General features: G+C 36.6%; 1 protein-coding gene across 1 annotated transcript; it reads left to right on the top strand.

Annotated features, from left to right (window-relative positions):
• Positions 1 to 4,253: 4,253 nt before the first annotated feature.
• Positions 4,254 to 18,429, top strand: LOC145776248 (serine/threonine-protein kinase D1-like). Its single transcript, XM_082587650.1, has 10 exons — positions 4,254 to 4,455; positions 5,372 to 5,433; positions 5,799 to 6,006; positions 7,828 to 7,889; positions 9,500 to 9,608; positions 10,833 to 10,911; positions 11,144 to 11,214; positions 14,259 to 14,428; positions 18,017 to 18,094; positions 18,412 to 18,429. The coding sequence occupies exons 1-10, from the start codon at positions 4,287 to 4,289 to the stop codon at positions 18,427 to 18,429; spliced, it is 1,026 nt and encodes a 341-aa protein (XP_082443776.1). The 5' UTR covers positions 4,254 to 4,286.
• The last annotated feature ends 4,675 nt before the right edge of the window (positions 18,430 to 23,104 follow it).

Here is a 23,104-nt window from a genome sequence, read left to right as displayed (position 1 = left end):
GGCGGACAAATGTAGAAATGAGAGTTTTTCCTGGCAGTCAGCACAAAGTTGATTACTCTCTTGAACAGCGAACAGATGTAACGAGGAAATGTAGTGTCCATCGCTGTCAATTCTTGCTACGATCGGTTGCCAAAAACGTAGGTTGCTAATGTTTCGAAAATGTTTTATAGCATCTCAAACTTTGGTGCGATTGAGTGAGCTTGATCGTGATAGCAAAGAACGTGGCGGTATAAAGTTTTTCACAAAGTTCCCTTCCTTTTTCGACTTCCTTCCTGCTTGTAGAAGTTGTGTACATTTGATCCGCCTTGGTCGAGTGTAACTTTTGGTTTACATTAGCAAGATCTGAATTCTGTGGGAAGGGCGTTGTTGTCAGAAGCAAGAAATAGCAAGTGACGACACTTTGGAGAACTTTAAAGGAAAATTAGTTTTGTTCCAGCACAAGCAAATGATTGACAGATATATAGCAGGATCAGTATGGCTGTTTGTTGTGTCACAAGTGTTGTTCAAACAGTTTTTTCTTGAAAGCTGATTGAACATTTTTATGTGGTAGCCTATGTTGTGTCACAATACGCTGGAAATTATACTTCTATTTAATCTTTCTCTCTCAAACAAGTTATGAATAAAATATAAACTTGAATTAGTTAGTCGATTCTTGTTAAAATAAATGACCATAGGACTATACTGTAGAATGTAGATCATCATCATCATCATCATCAGCCGGTCATGCCACTGCTGGCAGATGGCCTCCAAATATGTTTCCACACCATTCTGTCTTTTGCTGTTCTCATCCAGGTGATGCAAATCTTTTCTTCTATGTCATCTCGCCATCTTCTTTTTGGTCTCCCTCTAGTTCTTCTTGCATGTCTTGGTATCCATTCTGTGGTTATCTTGGCCCATCTGTTGTCTTTCATTCTTGCTACATGTCCCGCCCATTGCCACTTCAAGTTTGTTGCTGTTTCTATGACATCTTTGATACAAGTTTTGTTTCTGATGACTTCATTTCTAATCTTGTCTTTTCTATTTATGTTCAATATTATTCTTTCCATGTTCCTTTGTGCGGCTGCCAGTTTTCTTGTTTGTTGTTTTGTGAGTGACCATGTTTCTGCTCCGTATGTTAATGTTGGCAATATTACTGTGTCCATGATTTTTCGTTTTAAGCTAATTGGAATATTCTTGCTCTTCAAAAAAGTGTTATATTGACTAAATCTTCTCCAGCCTGATGTTATCCTTTGGGTGATCTCAGTTTCCATGTCGTTTCCTGGTGTTCTCATTTTCCCTAGATATTTGTATTGATCAACCTCCTCTATCTTTTCTCCATCTATCAAAATACCCGTCCTTGGTTGTTTCCCTGTTATCTCGTTACACATTATTTTTGTCTTTTTCTTGTTCATCTTCATTCCATCTCGTTTCCCATCTCGATTCAGTTCCTCAAGCAATTGTTGCAGAGTACATTCTGACTGTGCAAAAAGGATGATGTCATCTGCAAATCTGAGATTGGTCAGCAGGTGTCCATTAATGACAAGTCCAGTCTCAGATTTCAGCCTCTTGAATATCTCTTCAACTGCAGCTGTAAACATAACAGGTGAAAGAGTGTCATCTTGGCGCACCTCTTTCTGAATCTTTATTTTATCACTTAGTTTCTCGGTTCTGATTTGTGCCGTGCCATTTGTGTATGTATTTTTGATAATGTTTACTATTTTATCTGATATACCATGAATTTGAATTGCATTAAAAACAGAGGAGTGCTTGATGGAATCAAATGCCTTCTCATAATCAACAAATGCCATAAATAAGGGTAGTTGGTATTCATTCATCTTCTCTAAGATCTGCCCAACTGCATGCAGGTGATCAATGCAAGAGAATCCTTGTTTGTCAGCTGCTTGTTCAGGGGATTGGTTTTCATTTGGACTGCTGCTTATTCTGTTCTTGATGATTTTCATAAATAGTTTGTAAATATGAGAAAGTAGGCTAATGGGGCGATAGTTTGCAAGGTCTTTCTTGTTTCCACAGTAGACAAAGACTGTAGATCAGGAGTTCTTTAACTGGGGTCTTTGAACTTCTGATTTAAACGCTTCTTTATGCAGATGCACGTCTTGTACATACCGAAAGCCTGTCCACTGGTTGGTTATGGATATTATTTATTGTCCTGGTTATTATTTATCTGAGTTCTAACCTCGGATTGTTCCTACACAATCGCTACAGTTACGATGAAGGTCTTTTTCAAAGTCACACAACTTATAAAAATTAATCAATATTCCGAATAGAAATGAAATTTATTTACATTAATATCACTCAGTTAAATTTTAAAGTCCGTTTTCCAATAAAATGAAACTTTTTTCCACAAAAAGAGGAATACTAATGTTATGGTTTCATGAGGAATACTATACATTGAGTGGAGCTTAATCCCGCTTTGAAGATTGGTGAGCAATTAGCATGTAGTGTCCTGATGTGGGAAACACACAACTAGACGTGTAATGCTGCAATGGTGTTTGAGTGCTTTAGAAGTCGAATGCCAGTAATGTAAGAACACACTTTTGTGATTATTTTTAAGGTGACAAGACTTTTAAAAGTGTCTGTCAAACCAAGCACCTTGTAGGAACAGTTCACATTGGAAGATTTTTACTGCGCTGCAGTAACCGGTATTTCAATCATAACCAAACCCTTGCGAAAAGAACCAAATGAGCAATGTTGCTACACTTGAATAAACGGTTTTGGATAATGTTTAGTGTTTAATCAAAACTTCTATATTGGTAAAGTTTTGACAATCTTAAGATTACTTTTAATTTCACAATATAGATATTAATGACATGTTTTAGTCTGATGTTGCGAGTTCGCTGTGGCAATAGCGAATGGTGTTGAAGTCAGTTGTGGTTGTTTTATGCGGCTCTTTTGTTTGGCTTGAGACTGCTGTCTTGAATGCTGTCTGTTGAGTTTATGTGTTGTCAGGCGCTAGAGAGAGCGACGCGTGCAATTGTGCTTTAAAGAGAGCATTTTCATAAGTAGACGGAGTCCATAAATCAACAACCGTATCGAGAGAGAAGAAATACGTCACCTAATCTATTGATCAACTAATTCGACAAAATTTTACAGCAATAACGCCTGACAACGCATAAACTCAAGAGACAGCAGTCAAAACAGCAGCCTCAGGCCAAACAAAATAGCCGCATAAAACAAAGACAACTGGCTTCAACACTATTCGTCATAGCACATGACTATGGAACTGTGTTCCGAAAGCTAGTGGAAGTCGCTATTGCCACAGCGAACTCGCAGCATCAGGCTAAAACAAGTTGTTAATATCTATATTGCAAAGTAAGCAACGATCATGCTGCTAAAAGCAAAACTCAATTTACTACATTACTTTTAATTGGTTTCACTATTTGGCATTCGGTGTCTGCACAACACTATGTAAACAAGCCTTTGTTCACGTATCTGAGGTTCAATTCCAGCACCGAGAACACCCAAATTTGAACCAAAATTCAACAGTTTATGTTCGTCCTGTACCCTATGTAAGACTCTGAAAAGGTCTTGAAAGTTCCTGCCGATCTGTAAGTATTTCAAGTATTTAGTATTTATTCCAGGCAGATGCGTTTTTCAACGTTTAATTTTTCAAAATTTTTAATGATAAATTCACCTCAACAGCCATCTAAGATTGTAAGCAAATAAAACCAAGGGACAACACGGCATTTAGTATAAATACATGAATATAGAAAAATACAAAATTGCGAACGTTTTCGGATAAACATCTAACTATAGTCAAGTCTTCTTCAAAATTGATTTACATGTTCAAGTGAATGTTATTGGTGTGGTTGTTACTTGATTTTGTTTGTTCATGGTTTATAAAAGCAAGTTCTTTAAAAAAATTGTATTTTAAATGCAGTTTATTCTTTTTACATAAGAAAAGTTAGCTCAATTAGCTTGAGGATGAAATTTACTTCTCTGGTATATTCATTTATTGCTCATAGCTGAAAGCTTTAAAGCCATTCTGCTTTTTCTCGTAGTTATATAGTTTCTTCGCGGTTATATAGTTTCTTCGCAGAAGCAGTGACGTTAGAATAAAATTTTACGGGGTAAAAGCAACTTTTGGTGGGAAAACGTCATTCAACATGAATTATGTTGAATTGAAACATTCAACATTAAAACGTTTGTAATAGTAGGTTATGAAAACATTTTTTTGGGGGGGACAAAATAACATTTTGGGGGGAGATTGTTCTCTGAAGCTCCCCATGGCCACATCCCTGGTTAGATGACGAGAACATGCCACATTACTGTACATAAACGTTTAGAATATGGATTCGGACAAAGACAGTTACAAAAGTGACAGTTCCATGTCAGCATCTTATGAGAATTCTTTCAAGAAACACAAGTTTTCGACTCACAGCTTCAGAACTTTCCATTCTTGTGCACATTGTGGCAAATTGTTAATTGGGCTCAGCAAACTAGAACTGCGATGCAAACGTATGTATGGTACTCTGCTTCACTATAGTGTTTTGTCTTTACCCGGTCCCACAAGGCTGGCATGCATATCTCTTTATGTCTTGATTTATCTATTTGCAACAAAAGCATTTTTCATGGTTTATTTTCCTCAAAAATGAAGGGTTGATCACTTATAAACGCATTTTTAATTTTTTCTGCTAATTACATTAATAATATTTTAATAGAACATATACAGTACGTCCTAATAATGTGTTCGGCTGGTTTTTGTCTTTTGCAAAGAGGACAAATATGCCCTAATGGTTTATAGTCCAAAGGAAACAAAATTTTTATTTTTGAAAACGTTTCTACGTAAAAGGAAAGTTGCTCATTTTAGCGAGTTGTCCCAGCAAACGGTGGAAACTGTTGCCTACTAAAAAATTGGCGAGACACAAGAGAAAAATAGACCGGTTATTATTCAACCAGGTGGTTAGCCTGGCTCAACAAAAGTCCAGTTTTGCTTCAAGTATCCCATGAAGCCGCCCTATACTGTATAGGCTTACAAACAACAAAAGCAAGCAAAAGACTAATAAAATTCGATACCGACTACTCAATTTTTCACTTTTTTGTTTCTTCACGGTTAATTTTTTGGCTATTTGCTATATCACAAAACAAACACGTGTTCACTAAACTCGATTTACATAAAAATTATAGATAACTTGCGTTGGTAAAGAAAAATATAGGATAACGTATTTAAATAAAGCCATCATGAACAATAAAGAAATTTAAATGTTAACCTCAATGGGGGAAGTTAATCCCCAACTTCCCCCTCTATTTGCATACGCCGCTGCAAATTATAATCGCTTTGCCTCACGGTAACAATGATACACTTTGAAAGTAATCAGTATAGCCATAGCTTGTTATTCACAAAGGGGAACTAACTACACTAACTTTCCTACAGGTTGTAGGGTCAACGTACATTGGAAATGCCAAAAAGATTTGAAGAAGTCTTGCATTGTTTCGGTAAGCAGCTGGGAAGGCGGATTGGAGTTTTATTTTATTTAAACGACATGGTGCTTATAGTTTGTCAAATGCGGGTGCATGGAATACTCACTCTACCATTCTGTTCGACCTGCTTTCAATTAAAATATAATCTATAGGGTTAAGATTAATACTGACAGTTGTGCATTTCACCTTTTGGTTTTAGTTTTCATTGTATTTTGTGGAAAATGACTAGTGTTTAAATAATATTCGAGCAATTTATAATTTCTATGTAAGTAACCCTGAATTGTATTGTGTTCCACACTTTCTGAGCGTCAATAACTTTTTATAAGTTCCATATTTTTTGTCCATTCCACATTATTTCTGAGCATTTCTTTCATGCCTAGTCCTCCTCTTCTGATGACTCATCAGATCCTGGCCGGAAAACTCCCGGAAATCAGATCAGAACCACTTTCTCCGGTTCTCCAGCACTAGGGAGTGTAACACAAACTGTGAACCAGCATGTCTTTATCAACCGTAAACATATTAACAGCAATTGCGTCCACTGTAAACTGCCTTTCTCTGGTAAAAAGAAATATGGATTGAGTTGCAAACGTAAGTAATTTGTACCACACTATATTGGCAAATTCAAGATTATTAGAGCTTTTGCCACACAATTGTGGCTTCATCAGTAGGCTATATAACTCGTACATCCTTAACCGTCTTCGTACGGGTGTCGAGTTTTTCTGCTCAACTATGCACCAATGAGGCATCTTCCTCCTCTTGTAAATGTGGTGTCAGGAGACCACATTCACAGACCACATCATCAACGATTGCACTATCTTCAAACCATCTAATGGAATGGAAGGTTTGCGAGTCTTGGATGATGAAACCAAAGTCTGGCTGCTCTGTAGCAGCCTTCCATTATAGTCAGGGAATATCGCGAGTCTGGGGGGATAAAAAAATTGACCCTCGGCCGCAGAAGCTCATACAACGACAACCAATAAATATTCTTATTAATAAGAATAAATTGATAATAAATAAAAAATGGAATCAAATTTATTCTATTTGAATATGATTATATACTGAAAAAGCCACAATTGTCTGGCAAAAGGTCTAATAAACTTGAATTTGCAAATTTAAGGGGGTACTTTCTATTTTTAATTACTTTATCATATCTAAGCATCTCATTGAATTAATTATGGAGAATTCAAAGGAGGATTTTAATGAACAGTTTGGCGATAACGTTTTTTTTAGAAAGTAAGTTGATAAACGTATGTTTTGTTTGTTTTGTTTTTGTTTTTCTTGTTTTTTTGTTGTCGTGTGTTGTCGTTTTTACTAGTCATGCCGCAGAGATGTACGTATACGCCGCAGACTTGCGGCGTAGACTTTTTGTTTACGCTAACGCTTGCGGCCACATTTGTTGGGATAGTTTGCGCTTGAGGCTACGCCGTAAAGTTTTCGCGGTTTTTAGCGCATAGCGTCAACGCATACTTTTTAATATATTTTTTTCGCTACAACACGCCAATACCTTCCAGCGCTGCAGTTGAAAGAATGTTTTCAATGGGCAAAGACATATTGGAACCAAAACACAGCAAAATGTCAGATGAACACTTTCAGATGCTTGTGTTTCTTCGTGGAAATTCAAAATAAAACTTGTTTGTTTCGAGTGGTTTATACCGTGTGAATGTTTGGCACCTAGCAAACAAAATTAGTTTACGCTAGTGCTAACGCTGACGCCGCCAACTTTTTTTACAAGTTACGTTGACGCATACGGCGTATGGTTTTTCGAACGTTTGCGTTTACGCTGACGGCGTCAATATTTTTTGTATACGCGTACATCACTGTCATGCCGTATAGACTATAGGCTATATTCAGTGTGCGTTATTCAACTTAGTAGCATGCATCATTATCCAACTGCAGGTTTTGAAACATTACAAATCGCTTCGCACTGTAGGCCTATGTAATTAGAGTTGATATGAATCGGTTGTTTTGTTGCTATATCCTGTTACTTTCTTACTTTACATTAACTGTACTAACAAGAACGATCAAAAGGACTCACCTTGAAAACTCGTACACTAGCCTATGCTAAAAAACCCTCTATTGTTATGGCTGGCATTGTACCAAGACTATCTTTTAAGAAAGTCTAGATTCTACATATGTGAATGCGAGATTGTCTTCAGTGGGGAAGCTAAAGAGGAAGAAAGAGAGACGATTGTTTCCGGCGCACTGTCAGGCATTATTGTAAAAAATGCAAAATTTCCGGTGACGCATCATGCTTTATAGTTCTCAATTGTCATCAAGCGGCACAGAAAATACCATTGTTTCCTGCCGCTAGAAACTCTCTCTAGGCCACTTGTTGCCTCAATTAAGTCATCAATGATTGGCATATCTAAGTTTTGCGTTCAGATTGTTTGAGTTGTGATTTACTTTCAGGTTGTAGGACTTGTGTCCATGAAGCCTGTGTTGCTGGTTTGAAGCAAAGCTGCATAGAAGTGGTAAGATTGTTTTACTTGAGATTACTTGCTTAGCTACGAAATTCCTCAGTTGTATCCAAATTAATTTGTTCGTATTTAACGACAAAATTAAATTATGAAAGTTCAGTACGAACAGCTCATGGTCGCGAACAACAGCGCATTGTATCCAACCCTCAATACGAGGAAGGCACACAATGATGACGATTCACAACGCGAAAACAAAACACAATATCAACAAGTTGTTTACAACACCCCCAAGAAAGAGGCAACGCTCCGGCGGAGTATTGTCGTGTCAACAAGATGTAAACTGCGATTGGTACCTTTAAAATAACAAACGCACTAAATTGCACATTCATTTTACTCTTTAGCTTAATAAGTGAATTCAACTTCTATCTGCTATTGCCGTAAATCCGTAATAACTTATTATATCATTTTAAATGTGTAATGTAAGAATATTTTTGTGGTTGATATTAAATGCACGGTAACATAATAAAATATTTATAAAGGTAATCTTCTTGCCTTCAAACTGGCACCAGTGACGATTTTTCCTTAGTCATTGAACTGTGTTGCTATCAAGCTTTGTGGGCTTAGCATTTTCATCTCGAGGTAGGCAAATATAGGGCAGTGGTGGATGATGTGTTGTACAGTTTGAAAGTTCTGGGTCACGATTCGGAAAAACGTCCCAGTCCTGTACGGAGGCAGTTACCCTTTGCCCAATCTTTCCGGGGTAGCTCTCATTTTGATGGATGCAGAGCATACGGTTGGCGCAAACTTTTGTTTGCTTGAAATGGAAACGCATTTCAAAAAGTAACCGAAGGTAACTTAGTTTAGATCCATATAGCAACCAGTTAGTAAGGAGGGTGGGGGGAAGTTTAATAGGCCTTTTTTCAAATCCAACTTTAGCCCTGGTTTAAGAAAACTGAAAAAAAAATTGAAATTTTCGTCCAAACCCAAACAAGGTAATTTTACGTGAAAAGGAATTTTCAAGATAGGGGGAATTTTTGGACTGAAATTAAAAAAAATATATATTTTTAGAGGTTAGAATATAGGCTACTATTGTATTAAAAAACCAGGGCTAAAGTTAAAATTAAAATTAATCCCCCTTCCCCCCTAAAGTTAGCAGTATAAATAAAAAGTGTTCAACTAGCTCAGTGCTAGGATCAAAAATAAACAATAAATACTGTCGTTTTTACTTAGCATTGAGCACTTTTTGGCAGTATTGATATCAATTATGTTCATATCCCCAAACAACCAACGAGTAGTAGATTAGGCTTGTTATTGGATAAACCTTCATTCTAATTGTCAATACAAGACTAAGTGTTCATCAAATCATCAAAATACTTTCTAAAAAGAGAATGACGAATACGGTAAATAGGAAATAGCCGAAACAGAGTTGCCAAATAACATGGTTTTATTAAATGAGTTATTTTCATATGTATTTGCAAATTATTAACTTGCAAATGGTAATAAATATCGTTTAGGTAACAAATATCATCCAAACTTTTTATAAATTGCTTTTTTTCTCATCTAAACATTGCAAAAATATACCCAGTATGAAAATAAGCCATCTCCTTGTTTCTCGTGCTTTACAGCTACTTTATGTTTTCATCTTGCTTGAATATGCTTGACAGATTATCGGCAATCATAACTTTCTCACGAAGAAATACAAAAAAATTACCTACTGCGATTACTGCAAGAAAATTCTCAAAGGAATGTCGTATCAAGGGTTGAAGTGTTCAGGTCAATAAATCCTAACCTCATTCTTCGGGTAAAGCTTTAACATGGTCATAGATTTAACAAAGAAAGACATAAGCGGTAAGAAAAACTAATTTGGTTTACAAAAACAAAAGACTAAAAAGACCATATTCTTTAAAAAATATTATAGTCTCTCTTTTTATTGTCTAGTTTTCGTAAATCACACTTTCCTTTGTTAATTCTATGACCATAAAGTTTTTACCCTTTTTCTCCTATAGCTAAGGCTGCTTACCTAAAAACACTAGGCCACGGTTTTATTTACTAATTAACTTATTATTTAAAATGGTGCACGATTATATTTGATGTTATTCACGACTTCATTTTTTAATTTATTGTTTTTGGCAATGTTTAGATTTGCCCAGTGCTATCAATCGGTAAGACCTTTAAAAGTAAGTTTTGCAAGAATCTTCAAGGCTAAGTCAACCATAGGCGTAGCCAGGGGGGGGCGAAAGGGGCCATGGCCCCCCCAAATTTTCAAAGTTTGGATTCCGAAGTTGAGTCCTTTGTTGAAAATATAACGAAATTTGTAGAAATTTATAACGTTTTCCAAGACATCTGGCTATTAACACCCCAAGGACTTGTTTTAGACACACAGAAAGACACCAATAAATTTTGCAAATCGTAAATCGCGCAAAATTTACTCGATTTACGTTTCTTTTAACTAATTTGTGGAAGCAATTTCAGAATCGCTTACTCTGTTGGGTTTTTGTGTAGCTGAGTTTTTGGTGTTCTCTAATTTTAGCCGCAGATTTTGCCTGTTCGTGTGTAAGAGCTACCTTTAATAAGTTAATAGCTGTTTATCTGCTAATAAATTTCATACAAATATTACCCTAAAAGTGTTTCCAGAAAGCGCTATAATCCATTATTTAAGTGTAATTTTGAAAAAATTTTCCGTGGGAGCATGCCCCAAACCCCCCTAGAATACGCGTGCCATCGGCACGCTCTAACCCCCACCAGTTTCATTGCTTCCCCTTGCTCAAGCCACCAGGATACGCCACTGCACATCAGGTAGTGATGTCTTAAATTAAACACTTTGTCGTTCTCTTCAATTCATCAAATATTTGGCCCCCCCCCCAAATTTTTTTCCTGGCTACGCCACTGAAGTCAACGTCTAAAATAGGTTGCCATGAACTACCACGTGTTGGTTACAAGTTTTCAGCGAGTAGGCTACATTTTACTTTTATTTCTTTTTTTTTAACTCTTTTTTAGAATGCGGAACCAACGTTCATGAAAAATGCCAAGAGAAGATCGGAATTCGCTGTTCAAAGAAACTGCATTCCAAACAAAGGTTTGTGTGTGAATTTCACTTTATCCATCTTGAAAACCAGGCTTGTGACGGTAGTTCGTAGGCGTAGCCAATCATGTACAACTGCCAGGAATAAGATTTCAATGACACAAAAAAGAGGCAAGTGTTTTTTCAAAGCTTTGAAGATTCAAGGTTGTGTAGTTTTATGCAGGAACATAATGGAAATGTGATATTGCACTAGATAGGAATAACGTATGTACTTTTTTATTTTCAGAGCATCAAGTCTCCATTCGATAAAAAGAAACGAATTCACACCTTTGCTTTACAGATCAGATGGATCCGAAGGTGTTGATGACGTCATTATAAAAATTTTGTTTGAAACGCAGGAATTGCAGTGTTGGTGACATAAATGCTTCGAAACTAAATTTTCTTCACATGCTAAAGTTTAGTTGAAAAAAAAAAGTGGTCCATTTTCAAAACGTTTGTTTTAGCATTGAGTACTAAGTAGTTATAAGCAGGGCTTTGGAGCCGGAGCGAGGAGCCGGAGCCTCGGAGCCGTGCATTTTCAATGGAGCTGGAGCCAGAGCTCTACGTGAAATTCAAGTGGAGCTGGAGCAGGAGCTGGAGCCAGTTGTTTGAAAATTAACTCCGGCTCCGATGTATTTCATAAGATGCTACTACTATTGGCTGAATTCACATAATTTAACAGCAACCCTTCACAAAATTAATAAATTATTTTCGTAATCAGACGTCGAATTAACGAATATGTTTTGAAACGCAGTTCCGCATGACATTTTGATGAAAGTACCTTAAATTTTAAAAAGTTGTGCCATTTTTTAGCAACAGTTGACTGCAGGCAATTTTAAGCTTTAGAAATTAAATTGATATGTCGTCATTATTTTAATGAAAGCACTTTTCGGTGCCTGGAGCCGGAGCAGTGGTATCAATAAGCTCCGGAGCAGGAGCTGGAGCTAAGTTATGATAAAAGAGAGCTCCGGAACTGGAGCTGGAGCAACTTAACATTTACGCCTACTCCAAAGCCCTGGTTATAAGTATCCCAACAATAGGTAAAATACCAACTATAGGTAAAATAGGCAGATATGACCTCTCAATAAACAGTCGCATTCCAAACTGCATTCTGCCAGCATGGAGGCTTATGGGCCAACACTGCCCAGATCGACTGGAGTGGCAAGAAAAGGGGGACGCCTTAGCTCAGCAATGAGCTACTACTGGCTGAAAGTGATGATGATAATGATTAAGTAGCCTGGAACGTTTTATAAAATTCTGGTTGAAAATTTGTTTCAAAATTTTTCAACTCAATATATTTTGTTGAAACAAACCAAGTTTTACCAAAAGCTTAATTTGCTTATATCACAGGGTTTACTACTGACCTTATGTAGTAAAAGTTTAACATTCTCAGGAAAGTTTGATAAGCAGCTCCTCAAACAGATGTTATCGTCTTGAAACAAATTTGGTTCAGTCATTTACGTTGTAAAAGGAAAGTTTTTAGATCAGTTTGATTTGAAATATTTTATCAAAAAAAACTTTTGTTCAAGGTTTAATCAGAGCAAAATAATCAAATCATTTCATAATTTTAAACATTTTTTTATTTTCTCAATCAACTCTCTGATGTTTGAGTAAAAGCGATCATATAAATTCCTGGATACAGGTTCGATACCCTAGCGAACCACAATTCAATTTATTTCAATTTTGCACTTTACAAAAATTAATGTTTCAGTTTTTTGCCTTTAAGTTCGACAATCTAGCCAAGAAAAGTTGCCATTTTTGCATCATTTCAATGTAACTCGACATTGCAGTGATGTAAAAATGACAACTTTTAAAATCAGCACAAAATTTAATCGGTTGCATACCCGAGTAGTTTGAGACATTTTAATCCGTTCGAAGAAGCGGCGGTTTGACACCGCCCAAGAGCATACCACATGCTTGAAGGCACAGACGTAACTAGAAAGAAAATTTTAGTTTGGCAAAAGCAACATTTAGAGAGGGGGATTATTTTAATATTTGAAATAAAGAGTTTGTTTAAAAAAATAACTACTCAATGCAGCCAAATATTATCAACCGTTATTAAATATGTAATACAATGTTATTTAAACGTTATAATAGTATTAAAAACGCATTTTGGTGGCCAAGATTTATTTTTTGAGCTGGTAATTGTTCCCCCAAACCCCCGAGGCTACGTCCCTGCTTGAAAGTGGACACGAAGATTGTGTTTTCATGCACAATCTTCATTGTCAACCCCTGATTATTATTATTATTACTAATTTATTATGAACCTGCGCACAATGAAACAGCATAAAGTTTCTCTCTTTTTAATGAAAACATTATGATTTTATAAATAAATTTGAAAATGTTAGTTTGTTAATTTGTCAAACTAACCTCGTCGAATGTGCAGGCACGGCCTGCTAAAACACGGCCAAATATGTTGCTATTTGGGAAAATTTTTAAGAGTCTGAATTGTTACAATCATAGCCATGATAAACCTATCATTTTTCCACTTACAGAAGTATGTAAAACAAGCAACATTTGCATCTAGACATATTTTTGGCTTGTTTTACCAGAGATTAGATATGTATGTTAAGCACAACTTATGCAATAATAATGTAAAATATGTAAGACTTTCCAACTGCATCCTGAAGGTAGTCTCATCATACAGTCGTTAGGTTTTTTTGTAAAGCGGAATCTTTCGCCGATAGCCATATTTTACTTGCAAAACTAAACTTTGCGAAAAACAAACAAATTAAAATTGACACATCAAATGAACAGCTTACAACATAGAATCCACAAAAAATCCTTGATATTTTAAATGGAACATGCAATTGCACCAAACGATACTATCTCCAGGGTGCAGTTGAAAAGTCTTACATATTACATTATTATTGTGTAAACTTTGCTCAACGTACATACCTAATCTCCGGTTAAACAAGCCAAACATATGTTTAGGTGCAAATATTACTTATTTTACTTACTTCTGGTAATGGGAAGATGACAGGTTTATCATAGCTATGATTGTTATAATTCAGACTCTTAGAAATTTTCCTCAAATAGCAACATATTTGGCCGTGTTCTAGTAGGTCGTGGTGCAGGCCATGGCTTACCAGAATCAACACCCAAATATCTTTAATCTAGTTTTTGTTGTTCTTTGTTTACATAGCAATGAAAGTGGCAGGCTACATCTTCCGTTTTATAGAAATTCGTTTTTTACAAATCTAAACAATTTTTTTTAATATACAATAGTTGCTGCGGGTGCCGGGTTTTCCTGTTTCCTGTTTTGAGCACACATGAAGATATCTTCAAAAGCGTAAACAAACAAAGATGAAACTTATCCGCATAACAGATGTTTCCATGTTTCTACTGGGTTCCTTTTTCAGAATATGACTCGCTCCATTCTTCAAAGTTGTTCGCTGTCTCGTCTGAAAGCGAATCCAGCAACAAGTCGATATTTCAGTCATCGTCTCTTCCAGCAACCCCAGTGTTCCGACGTAAAGAAATCAGGAAGTCATCGAATGGGTCCCAACCCACAAACGGCATCGAAAAACAGGTTAGGGTTAGGGCTTGTGGAGAAGTTAGCTTATTGTTGATACAATGGGATTGCTTGTTGAGCCCAGCCTCGTGGGTAAAACACGTGTCTGTTGCTGTCAATTCTTGCTACACTCGACTGCCGAGAAACACATGGGATAGCTTATTGACTGGCCTTTCCCAGACAGCAAAATCCGTTATTTTTATATTAAACATCTGCAGTCATTCAATGTCTGCAGACATTGAATCAATGTAAAAATGACGGGTTTTGCTATGCTGGTTGCAGAGATGGGCGTGATCTTGATTTTGAAGATCACTTTTATTTTGGTGATCTTGATCTTGATCTAAGATCACTTTTTTTGTGTGATCTTGATCTTGAAAGTCAATAAGATCAAGATCACTTTGAAATCTAAGTTGACTTATTATATATTATAGAGACATTTTTTTTGAACTGGTACTGTACGAAGTAGCCTAATTAATGGCAACTACTACTATTTAGCTACTGTTAGCCTAATATGACTCTTGCGTCTAATAAAAATTGATTTGAAGTCTCTATCGAGTTTGGTTAGTGTTGCCATTTCAAAATTGAAAAAGCTTTCTGTGGTAACCTAGCCTACGACTGTATATCAAAGAAATGACAAAAAATGACTAAACTTTGTTTACATTTCTGTTTTGTGAATTCTAAAAATTTGTTTGCTTTCGTTGATCCAATCTAAAAAAAAAATGGACTCTAGTCGACTTTGGTCACGTGAAGTGGCTTATTGCCAGAGATGTACGTATGCGCCGCAAATTCTACGCCGCAAATATGCGGCGTAGACTTTTTGTTTGCACTAACGCTTGCGGCCACATTTTTTTGGATAGTTTGCGCTTGAGGCTGCGCCGCAAAGTTTTCGCGTTTTTTTAGCGCATAGCGTCAACGCATACTTTTTAATGTCTTAGTTGTTGTTTGCAATTTTTTTTTGTCAAACTGCGAAATGTTGACGTCTTGCAATTGCCCATTGCTCTTGTGTTGTGTCACAGTGTCATCTATTGTTCAGTTAGCTGGATTTGTTTCGTGACTACTGCTTTTCACGCTAGAGTCCCACGTGGAGACTGAAGTCTTGCAGAAAAAAGAAAGAATTAGTTAAAACAACTTAGGCCTACTGAGAAATTAGTAAATTACGGGTCAGAACAGGAATGTAATGTAAGCAAGCAAGTAGGGTAGGTTGGTAATGTCGCTCCATGTAAAATGTAAACAATGACTTGGCTTCGTAGTGTGAAGTTTTTTTTAATCAAGCCGTGTTGAAGGCGTTTGTAAGCAATTGTGAGCACTTTAATTTATATTAGTTAAGTCTTGCATTTTGGGGCAAATCGGAAACTTCTCAGGCAATGAGCAGTGCAGCCTATGTATCTAAACAAACTCAAATATTTGGTCTCCGACCGTGATTGCTTGCATGATGTACTCTGTATGTTATATGTAGTGCATTTCTTTGCCTTTGCCGGTTATTCTTGTAAGCTATGTAGCGTAGTAATGTATTGGCCTACATACAGTAGGCTATCAAGCTAAGGTAATTTTTACTTGACAATTTATACATTCTGTTGCGTAAGTATGTAATTATATATGCTTTGTAACTTGATGAGCAGTTTAGCAAAACATCCATCCAGGGGCCAATTGTGAGAGGCTTTTGAGTAGCCTACTGCTAATAACGCTAGTAGGCTAATGCTAACTATCCCTGAATGCGAATAACAAAGAGTTGTGCAGTTCAGAACCTAAACTTGCTTGTGTCTGGCAGTTTTGTCTTCCATTAACCCACTTTTTAAAAATCTTATCAGAAAAAAGCATAGAGCTTACTGAGAGAATTATGGCATTAAAAGCAACATTAGTCTTATTCAAACGGAATCATTTTAAAAATAGTGTTTTTTATAATGGATTTTTAGGGAGCGACAGTTAGTATATTACTAGGAGCGACAGTTAGTATAATACTAGAATTTTCTTGATAGGCATATTATGCTACAGTTTCTTACACTACACTATTGTATTCAGGGAATAACTTACGGTAATACTAATCTCCAAGTGAAATGGAGCATGATAATACAAATCCATGGCCCTACTTGGAAGAGAGGCCACACAAAGGACCATTAACCGTGGGCGCTTTTCCAACGAAAGATTTCCAAAATACTTTTTTTCGCTACAACACGCCAATACCTTCCAGTGCTGCGGTTGAAAGAATGTTTTCAATGGGCAAAGACATATTGAAACCAAAACGCAGCAAAATGTCAGATGAACACTTTCAGATACTTGTGTTTCTTCGTGGAAATTCAAAATAAAACTTGTTTGTTTCGAGTGGTATATACCGTGTGAATGTTTGGCACCTAGCAAACAAAATTAGTTTACGCTAGTGTAGGCTATGCGCTGACGCTAACGCCGCCAACTTTTTTTACTAGTTGCGTTGACGCATGCGGCGTATAGTTTTTTGAACGTTTGCGTTTACGCTGACGGCGTCAATATTTTTTGTATGTGCGTACATCACTGCTTATTGCACACTGCAGTGCACCAACCAGAGTGAGAATTGTTTAGGATAGTATAGGTGAGAAATAAAAAATAGTACATAAAATGTGTAAATAGATGCTATCCCTTTTTATATAGATTTTGATTTTGTTTGAAACGGTTTATAGAGAGCCGAACCAGCGCCGATCGATCTTGAGGTTTCTTTGTCAAGTGATCTATTGGAGAACTATTCCATTGGATGCAAATCAAAACAACCATTTGAGCCTACTTCTATCAGAGCTGGATGGTCTGAAAGCTCTTGATGAAGATAGAACTGTATAGTAGCTCAAATTATGCGCAGGCATCCAATACGGGTCGACTATACACGACCGAAGTAGTCCAAAAATAACCCTCGGCCTTGAGGTTGCAAACTTTCGATCCTATTCAAACTACAGCACGATTGATGATAGCAACAGTCATTAACTTTGCACAATTTTTAAGCCAGTGTTCGAGTACCGTAGTTAAAAACAAAAGTTTGCAATACCAATCACCTTTAACTAGGTTGCTTACGAGTAAAATTTTTTTTGCATCCTCATCGATCAAAAACTGCATTTTTTCAAGTACCCCAAAAAGTGATCTTGAAAGTGATCTTGATCTTCAAGATCACGATCTTGATCTTCAAGATCACGTATTCTTGGTGATCTTGATCTTCAAGATCTCCCAAACAGGTGATCTTGCCCATCTCTGGCTGGTTGCAACTGCTCTTCGTCATGCGACTCTTTATAGGGTTCGAGGTTCTTTTCTTTTACGATCCCACCAATCTGTCAGTAAGCGCATCAGTGAGAGCCTTTGTCTGGCGCGCGAAGGGCCGTCAGGTCGGCACCGATCAAGAGCATGCAACTGTGTCTCTGGTAAATACCTAAAGATTGGCACGAAGATTAGCTCCCTTGTTTTCCCATTTACTTCAAATCTTCAACCATCCCGCGTAAGACTAGGTACTATAAAAAAGCCAAGTTAGGTAGGCAGTGTTTTCTGGGTTACATTGAGAAGCTATTTGGTCCTAGTTGAATGTCCCAAACTGTAAAACGAAGAATTTTGGTGACCAATTTTAAAGTAGCTTCCATGCTTACTTATTGCTACCAGATTGAACAAGTCACGGAGATCATGAAAGCCAACGTCACTAAAATGCAAGAGAGAGAAGACAATCTTGATGTTCTGCAGGTTAGTTCTGTGCTTCACAGGTTTGGTTTAAAGTGTTTCATTCTTTCAAACCCCTGAAATAATTTTCACTGTGTTGGAGCTAGTTTTTTGTGAAGTTGCACAGGTCGTTTAATGTAATTTTTTTAATTTCTTGATGCCATTTTTGCATGTGTGTGCCTTCTTATCAGAGAGAGAGAGATGTTTTTTTTATTTGCCTTCCTAATTCGAGTCAAGAAAAAGAAACACAATTACATAAAAATCAAAATATAGCAATAGAAAGGTCTGGCAGCACCGAACAACCTCGCGATTAACCAGTCAAGGTGTTGCCTGATTCACAGGTGTATTCAGAGGTGTAAGCTGCAGTAGATTTGGAGTATTTAAGATCCGGAGTCTTTGGTTTCCGCCCGAGTGGAGTGGGAGTCTGAAATTTTTGGCAAAAGTAGGAATAGAATTGAACTGGAGTTCAATATTTTTGCCAGTTGATACTGTTAGCGTACAAATATTGACGCTGTACTTGGCGCAATTGTTATTTTTGTGTACGGTGGGCTACTTCTATAGTTTTTGTTTCCAAGCAACAAATCTTTTCATTTAAGAATATCTTTTTCCATTTATAACAAGGGATGGGGAAGGTAGGCCTACAAGTTATAGTATTAAAAAACCTGGATTACGGTTTTCTCTCAAAGTTGGAGTGGAGTTTGAAGTCAATATCCTTAATTGAAGGAATAGTAGACTTTGGAGTCACGGACTTTGGAGTCGAAGTGAAACAGGATTCCAAAAAACTTGACTCTGTATACCTCTGCTTATTATTCTTGGTTTAGTCTTCTTTATGACGTCAACATCGACTAATTGACGACTTTTTGAGCCATTTGCTTCAACTTACCCTACACGAGATAACGTAGCCTATTTATAAATATGGAGTGTAAATTTTAAACCAATATGCAACAGAAAGACAACCCACCATGATAACGCTCGATCGTACCGTCATTTTTTGCAAAATATGTTTTCTGTGTTTGAGCAGATTTTTGTGGCTACTTTTTTTTACGAACAAAATTGGGGCAGACCACCAAAAATTTAGACCAATGATAGTAAAGACAAGACAAGACGCAATAGATAAATCTCAAACAGAGAAACTTGCCGCTTTATTGCCTCAACCCTCATAGGCGTAGCCAGGGGGGCGAAAGGGGCCATGGCCCCCCCAAATTTTCAAAGTTTGGATTCCGAAGTTGAGCCCTTTGTTAAAAATATAATAAAATTTGTAGAAATTTATAACGTTTTCCAAGACATCTGGCTATTAACACCCCAAGGACTTGTTTTAGACACACAGAAAGACACCAATAAATTTTGCAAATCGTAAATCGCGCAAAATTTACTCGATTTACGTTTCTTTTAACTAATTTGTGGAAGCAATTTCAGAATGGCTTACTCTGTTGGGTTTTTGTGTAGCTGAGGTTTTGGTGTTCTCTAATTTTAGCCGCAGATTTTGCCCGTTCGTGTGTAAGAGCTACCTTTAATAAGTTAATAGCTGTTTATCTGCTAATAAATTTCATACAAATATTACCCTAAAAGTGTTTCCAGAAAGCGCTATAATCCATTATTTAAGTGTAATTTTGAAAAATATTCCGGGGGAGCATGCCCCCGGACCCCCCTAGAATGCGCGTGCCTTCGGCACGCTCTAACCCCCACCAGTTTCATTGCTTCCCCTTGCTCAAGCCACCAGGATACGCCACTGCACATCAGGTGGCGATGTCTTAAATCAAACACTTTGTCGTTCTCTTCAATTCATCAAATATTTGGCCCCCCCCAATTTTTTTTCCTGACTACGCCACTGTCCACCCTCGACAAGAGGAAGAAACTTAATGATGATAATTTAATTTTGTTTACAGAACCAATCTGAAGACTTAGAAAAACAAGCAAAAGTATTCGGGGGCAATTCTTTAGAGTTGATGAAAAAATACATTTCAAAAAGCAGTCAAACACTCAAAACAGTAATTGCAGTTTTAGTATTGCTATTGGTGATATTGATTATAGTCATTATCGTTTTAGTGCATAACCCCAGTCATTCACATGCGCACCCCTAGTAGTTGCTTGGAAAACATTGGCAAAGATTGTGCTGAAATTGAAACTTTTGTATCGTCTGTCCAACAAACTTTGGCAGCTTCTTGGTGCCCTGCCTGCCTTTCTTCAACTGTAATTCACTTCATGAATTGTTTGGTTCATGCATTGTAATTGTAATTCAGTTCATGAATTGTTTGGTTCATGCATGCATTGTAATTCACTTCATAAATTGTTTATTTCATGCATTGTAATTGTAATTCACTTTATGAATTATTTGGTTCATGCATTGTAATTGTAATTCACTTTATGAATTGTTTATTTTATGCATTGTAATATTGTAATTCACTTCATGAATTGTTTGGTTCATGCATTGTAATTGTAATTCACTTCATAAATTGTTTGGTTCATGCATTGTAATTGTAATTCACTTCATGCGTTGTTTGATTCATACATTGTAATTTTAATTCACTTCATGAAGTCTAATTGTAATTGTCATTCACTTCATGAATTGTTTAGTTCATACATTGTAATTTTAATTCACTTCATGAATTGTAATTGTCATTCACTTCATGTGTTGGAATTGTAATTGTAATTCACTTCATGAATTGTTTGGTTTATGCATTGTAATTGTAATTCACTTCATGAATTGTTTGGTTCATGCATTGTAATTGTAATTCACTTTATGAATTGTTTATTTCATGCATTGTAATTGTAATTCACTTTATGAATTATTTGATTCATACATTTTAACTGTAATTCACTTTATGTATTGAAACTGTAATTGTTATTCACTTCATGCATTGTTTAGTTCATGCATTGTAGTTGTAATTCACTTCATGCATTGTAAAGTCACGTTTAACCCTATCTTAGTACGAGCTGTTTTCGTACGCGGAAAGTACATCACGGGCTATCTTTTAACCCCGTGCTAATTAATCGCTAATAACGGGAGCTATAAAAATCACAAAGACAAAATAATTTACAAGATAATAGCCATGTGTATTGTGCATATGGAAATTAAATTTTTACCCAACAAATTTATTGAAATAAAATGTTTGAGATGAAAAAACGTCAGAAAGTCTTTTTTTATTCTAATTTCTCGAAAATAGCTTCAAAATTGAAATTTTTGAATTATGACATAGAGTGATGCTAAATTGAACAAAAAATTACTTTTTCTCATAAATATAGCCTAAGGCATTTTTTAGAGTTTTTACATTTCAAAGTAAATGTACTAACATTTATATCACGCTAACATTAACATATATACAACTAGCATTGGACGAAAATGTCTAGCCACCGGAGACGAAATGCTTATTGTGAAGGACAGGAAGGTAGAAAAATAACCAGTGTAGGTTTAGAAAATTCGCAAAGAATAAAAACTAAAAGTCAAGAAATTTCGCGTTTCTAGCATATTTCCTTCTGTGAAATATTTCACTACTAGAGTGGGGCGTACTCATAAAACCCCGTGTCGCTACAGATAGGGTTAAACATTTGTGACTTCACTTTATGTTGCAATTCTTGTAAATTCTTGTATGTCGTTGGCGTAGCTCATGCCCTGTCAGCTCAGTGGTTAAGCGACCAGCTCGTGATCAAGCGGCTCTGGTTTGGCTTTCGGGGTGTGCGCTTGAGTAATGTATTTCAGAACTGTTTTACATTCAGCGGCACCTAATGGATAGTATAGCTTACAGACAACAACACTTTAACAAAATTTGGAAACTTCACTCTGGCAATCTCTGTAACCGGTCTTGCGTCATTGGTTCAAAGCCTCTGCTTTTTCTTGCGTTTGAGCCGCCGCAGGTCACGTTGTTATATCTAGGTACAGCTGCCAATAGATTGTGTGTTTATCGAGTGTTGTTACGTCTACATATCTATCCTGGAGTCGGTAAACAGGACATTGGTAGATAAAGTAGTGTGCAGTCTGCAAATCTGAGCCACATACACAAGATGGTGAGTCGACGAAGTCCCATTGTTGGACCACGTTATTATTGAAACGCCCACTCCAGTTCGCAAGCGATTTAACTTCACCTATTTCTTCCAAGGTAGTTCTGCTCCAGGTGGTGTATTGGTAGTTTAAAGCCTCTGTAAGGATGTGTAACTGCCAAAAATAATGCTTTGTCAGTCCGAGCATAAAGATCCAATAAGTTAATTAGGTTATCTAGAATTGTAGATAATGCCATCGCCGTTTGCTGGGAAGTATTATGCTGAAACATTTGTCCATGTTTAATTGTTTAATCCCTCTTCCGATTGCAGAAAGTAGAATATGCTTTGTTGTTTGTAGTTTTTGTTGGTCGAAGATTTGATTATTGTTAAATTGACACCAAAACAACTATAAGGCTATGGCGTTGAGAAAGTTGTTTTTGCTTGAATCAGGATTGAGTTTGGTGGTAGAGGACTCCCCAGATATGCAGCTTAATTCTATTAGTAAGCTACAGTCGAAAGACTTTAAAACTACATATAGTAGGTGACATCTATAGCCTACAGCGTTTTTTACTACCCAAGGAATTGTTCATGCACGTTTTAAACGCTTCTAATTGATGTACGGTACAGAAATTTACTGAATAAAGTCGAAAAGATATCGCTTTCACAACGCACATATTATGCACCAAGCCGCATCATCATTAAAATCGCGTTTGAAAGCGACAATTGCGTTCGTCACCGTGATTAATTCCACGACACCATCACCTATGTTATTCTATCCACAGCGATTTAGTTTCCGACTTCCTGCAGCATTAGCGGCATATTTTAATTTTTATCGTGTGTTCGTTCACGAACCACGAAGAGTAGTCAGAATGAGAAACAACTTTAAAGTTAGTGCCGCAGAATGTAAATATTTCCTAAATGAATAAAAAAAAGTCGTGACAGTTAAAAAGTTAATTGAACAGATCAATTTATAAAAGCAAGGAATAGCAGAGCATAAACTGCAAAAACTAAACTTATGTCAGCAAACGTTTCTAAAACTAAACTATTTTTATCATCGAT

The sequence above is a fragment of the Aplidium turbinatum genome, chromosome 8 (genome assembly GCF_918807975.1).
Source record: "Aplidium turbinatum chromosome 8, kaAplTurb1.1, whole genome shotgun sequence".
Taxonomy (NCBI): Eukaryota; Metazoa; Chordata; class Ascidiacea; order Aplousobranchia; family Polyclinidae; genus Aplidium; species Aplidium turbinatum.
The sequence above is the reverse complement of the archived record's forward strand: the minus strand, read 5'-3'. Positions and strand labels throughout refer to the sequence as shown.